General features: G+C 30.7%; 1 protein-coding gene across 3 annotated transcripts in view; it reads left to right on the top strand.

Moving 5' to 3' along the window:
- LOC106463826 (calmodulin-lysine N-methyltransferase-like) overlaps nucleotides 1–3,991 on the top strand; it is a 65,656-nt gene that overhangs the window by 8,468 nt on the left and 53,197 nt on the right. For 2 of the 3 annotated variants that reach the window (XM_013923902.2, XM_022391445.1), the window contains exons 2-3: nucleotides 779–909; nucleotides 2,458–2,633. In XM_013923902.2, the coding sequence (XP_013779356.1) occupies nucleotides 796–909; nucleotides 2,458–2,633 (290 nt within the window). In that variant the 5' untranslated portion in view covers nucleotides 779–795. Of the gene's footprint in view, nucleotides 1–775; nucleotides 910–2,457; nucleotides 2,634–3,991 lie in introns of all 3 variants that reach the window. The other variant, XM_022391444.1, reaches the window with a different exon arrangement.

Genomic DNA, 3,991 nt, shown 5'->3' with positions numbered 1-3,991 from the left:
GTGGAATTCCTGATACCAATTTTACACACCCATCTTCATTTGTGTAGTGACTGAAACTAATGTGTGGTGTTATTTTAACACAATAATTACATTTTTGTATCTAGTGGAAATTATAAAATACTTATGGTTCAAACTCTTTGACAGAAACAGATTAACCAAGCGAAAACATGCTAAGTAAAAGAAAAACTAAGTCAAACTCATTTTTTCACACATGAACCATTTCCTTTATATGACTATCAATTGAAGTAGGTTTATTTCAGTGTTTTGGATAGATTTATACATCACACTATACTTTATTGTTGTGAGACCCACATGGACTATGTAAAAGTTCAGGTCTGGATATTATCCCTAGGAGTCTGCTTCAGTTTGTTTCTTTCTTGAATTGTATCTATACATATAGGAAAGCTTATGTAATGGCCAGTGCTAAACTCCTCTAGCATGTAAATAAATACAAATTCTGACCACAATTTCCAGGCCTGAAAACATATGAAATTCTTTGTTACACCTGCCCTTAAAGCAGTCTATGCAATTACATAGTATGAATCTAAAGTATGTGCAAATAAGAAACTCTTGCATGTTAACATTTTATTGTACTACAACTACATCTTAACTTGTCATACAATGTCTTAACTCATTTGTTTAAATAAAATATAATTAACAGTACTGTCTGAATGAGAGCTTGAAACATTGTACCTTTATAACTGAAATTGTGAGAATCTGAAGGTGAGTTTCTTTGAGTGAATGACTTAAATATTCTCTCTTTTTTTTTTTTCTGTAGGCTGAAGATTTTGATTAATGCTGGACATGGAAGCAGATGTCAGAGAAATTAGCAGGTCATATATTAGCTCTGAATTGCCTTCTAGCAGGAGTATATCCATTGCCAAGATGAGATGGAAAATTCTGGCAAAGGTGGAGAAAGTATTTTTTATTTGTGAGCTATAGTCAGGTATATGTTAACTTGTAGTGTTTAGCTGCACTTGATGTGCAGTAGTATCATGTCAAATGTTCATCTTTACATGTCTAGTTGATTTCATAAGTAATATTTTATTTACAAGTTTTACCAGACTATTTTCAAAAACACTAATGTAAGGTTGCACATTTGAACTCTTGCTCACAGACCATCAATAAAATAAAATGTCAAAGTGAGAACTTGGAATGTACTTTTTATTATTCTTGCTTTCAAATTTAAAAGTAGAAGATTATTTTTAGTCGATGGAAATGTATTAGTATTGTTGTGAGAATGGTGTGAGGATTTTATGTGTCTCATCTCTAGAATCCTCTCTTATTCTTAATGAAATTAAAGTACAAAGCTTTAGTAGAAGAGTCTTTTTGCTTAAATATGAAATGAATGAATAGTCGCGTTAAAAATGATGTTTATATTGGAGATATTAAAACTCAGTCTACCAATTTCATAATTCCTTAAACTTCTTTAAATATAGAAAATTTTTTATATCAGTGTGTATCAGTTGCAAATTGTACTTCAACTGGGCTCTACAGTATGATTTCAAACTCTTTACATGTGCATTTGTTTTTGTAAAAACTTCCTCTCTCTCACTATCTAATGACAACCATGTTTTTTCAGCTGAGAGACTGGGCATATCTAGTCAAACTTGCTGCTTTGAAGAAGGTTGCTTTAAAAAGTTTTTAACAATATTTTCCTAAACATTTGTACATAAATGATTCTATACTAAGAAAAATTCAACATTAATCAGAACAAAAAAGTAATTTGAAATTAAAAACCACATTTCTCCTATTCTTATTTTTGATTAGAAAGAATATAGGTAAATATAACTGGCATACTATCAGTTATTGTCATTTCTTTTAAGTTATTGTTTATCATTTTTATCAAGTTAAAAAAAGATGAATTTTAAGCAGTTTTTTTTATGCATTCATCTATTATTATTAATTTCAAACTAGAAGTTTATTGTATAAAAAAAAATTGTAGTCAGGGTTATTTTTCCTTAAAACATTTATTTAGCAGAAGAAATATGATAAGAATTTGCCATTTATTCCATTAGAATCATTCCTTAACTCTAAAACAATTATTATCCAATACCATCTTATCCATGAGTTAACAATTCATAAAGAAAGTAATTCTAAGTAACAGTATGGGGCTGCATTTCCAAAATTTTTACAGATTCTGTTATTTAAGGTACTACAATATGACTAACCATATCTGTCCAGAAAATAGACTTCTTTCAAGTAACATGACCAGTTGCATATGATTTGTATTTCTTATATAATTTTTCATACTGGGACATTAATTTGCTCTTGGAATGTTTAAGCCACGTGATTAAGCACTTTGACTATATGTAATACCATTTATGATCTTTTCAACAGATTGTGTAATTTACAGAAATACCAATTATAGCCCTTTTTATATTTGAAAATATAATTGTCATTTACTGTGAGTTACCATTTGTAGTAGAGTTTTATTGTCATTAAGTTACTTTTCAGGCACTACAAGAGGGCCGGGTGCAAGATTTGGATGTTGTTCCAGGATCAGTACGACAGTTCTCTACCTTTGGTCTTGTTCGAATGATTTCTTTAAGGGAAAATGAAGCGTGTGATCCAGAGGGAAGATGGTATGAATGCTCATGTTCAGAAGATGCCCATTTTCGGCTTCATATAAGGTAGAAAATTTCTTAGGTATTTTTTTTAGATCTGTACACAACAGCATCAACTGTTATGAAAATTACAAAATGTATATGAACTAAAAAAAATGTAGCCTTTGATAACTGTAGTTATACATTATTCAGAAATATCTTTTAAGCACTTAAGTGTCATGTTTTTTTTGCTTGTATTTGCAGTTTTATGGTTATTTGAAACTTTCTGAATAAAAACAAAACTTAGTTTTTTATTTTTTATTTTTGAATATTTATTACTTGATTTCCATACACATGTGCATATAAGAAGGAAGCTCTTTTCACATAATAGTTTTATATAAACAAACAAAATAAAAAACATAAAATGTAGTGTTAGTAATGATAACTTTAGTAGTGTTAGTGTTCTAAAATTTTGTCCAAGCCTGTTATTCATTTTTTAACTTTTTATAAGCTTCTTGTGTAATACACTCAAACTTGGGGCAACACACCCAGTCCTTTCTGATTTTTTCCCCTTTATATCACATTTTTAGCAGAACACTCTTTTAGGGCCTTGTTTCCTCTCACCAGAAGGTATGATGTCTGGGAAGGACCATTCTGTTATTTGTAGTGGATTTAGTTGTTTTATAGGATGTCCACCTTTGAATAGAAAGTCTGAAGAGGGTATTTTCCGTGATCTTCTTTAACAGTTCCATCCTGTACTCAAGATGTTTCCTGATGCCTTCTATTTTGAGGTATATCTGAATTCCAGATGGCCAGGTCAAGAAGATGAAAAAAATCTTTTTTTGTTTTATTTCTTTTTCTGATTCCTTATGATCTACCCTATCACTTGTGCCCATTGTGTCATTGTAATCAATAATCATTTTGAGCTTTTTCTTCATTTCTCTTTGCTCTTGGGCTTCAACAATATCCATGTTATGAACAGTTAAGAGCAATGAAGCATTTTATTTTTGTCTTACCACTTCATAACTATCATCTTTCCTCATTGGTATACTACTGTCTTACCTTCTCTTTTGGTTTCAACTTTTTTTTTTGGCTTATCCTTTCTCATTAGTCTAATTGTTCCTTATTGGTCAGTTGTATAACAAGTGGGGGTGTCTGCAAGTTTAAAGACGTTGTCTATAGCATATCATTTTTATTTAAGGCTGCATTTTAGTGAAATTACAACTAATTTTGCTAAATATCTGCAGTTTTGTTTGTTAAGCTGCATCCTAAAATCAGATATTAAATCTTCCCACAGTAACAAGTAGTTTTGAATAGAGAAGTAGCAGCAGCTCAGTAAAGCTGAGAAAGCAAGCCTTTCGGGAATACCGGGCAATTTTGTTTAAACTAACTGCTGCCTCCTTTCTAGCTATTGTGTCTCTTTAGATGTTATTCACAACACTTCT

Source organism: Limulus polyphemus, unplaced genomic scaffold, assembly GCF_000517525.1.
Source record: "Limulus polyphemus unplaced genomic scaffold, Limulus_polyphemus-2.1.2 Scaffold1494, whole genome shotgun sequence".
Lineage (NCBI taxonomy): Eukaryota > Metazoa > Arthropoda > Merostomata > Xiphosura > Limulidae > Limulus > Limulus polyphemus.
Note: the sequence above shows the minus strand (reverse complement) of the source record. Positions and strands in the feature narration are given on the sequence as shown.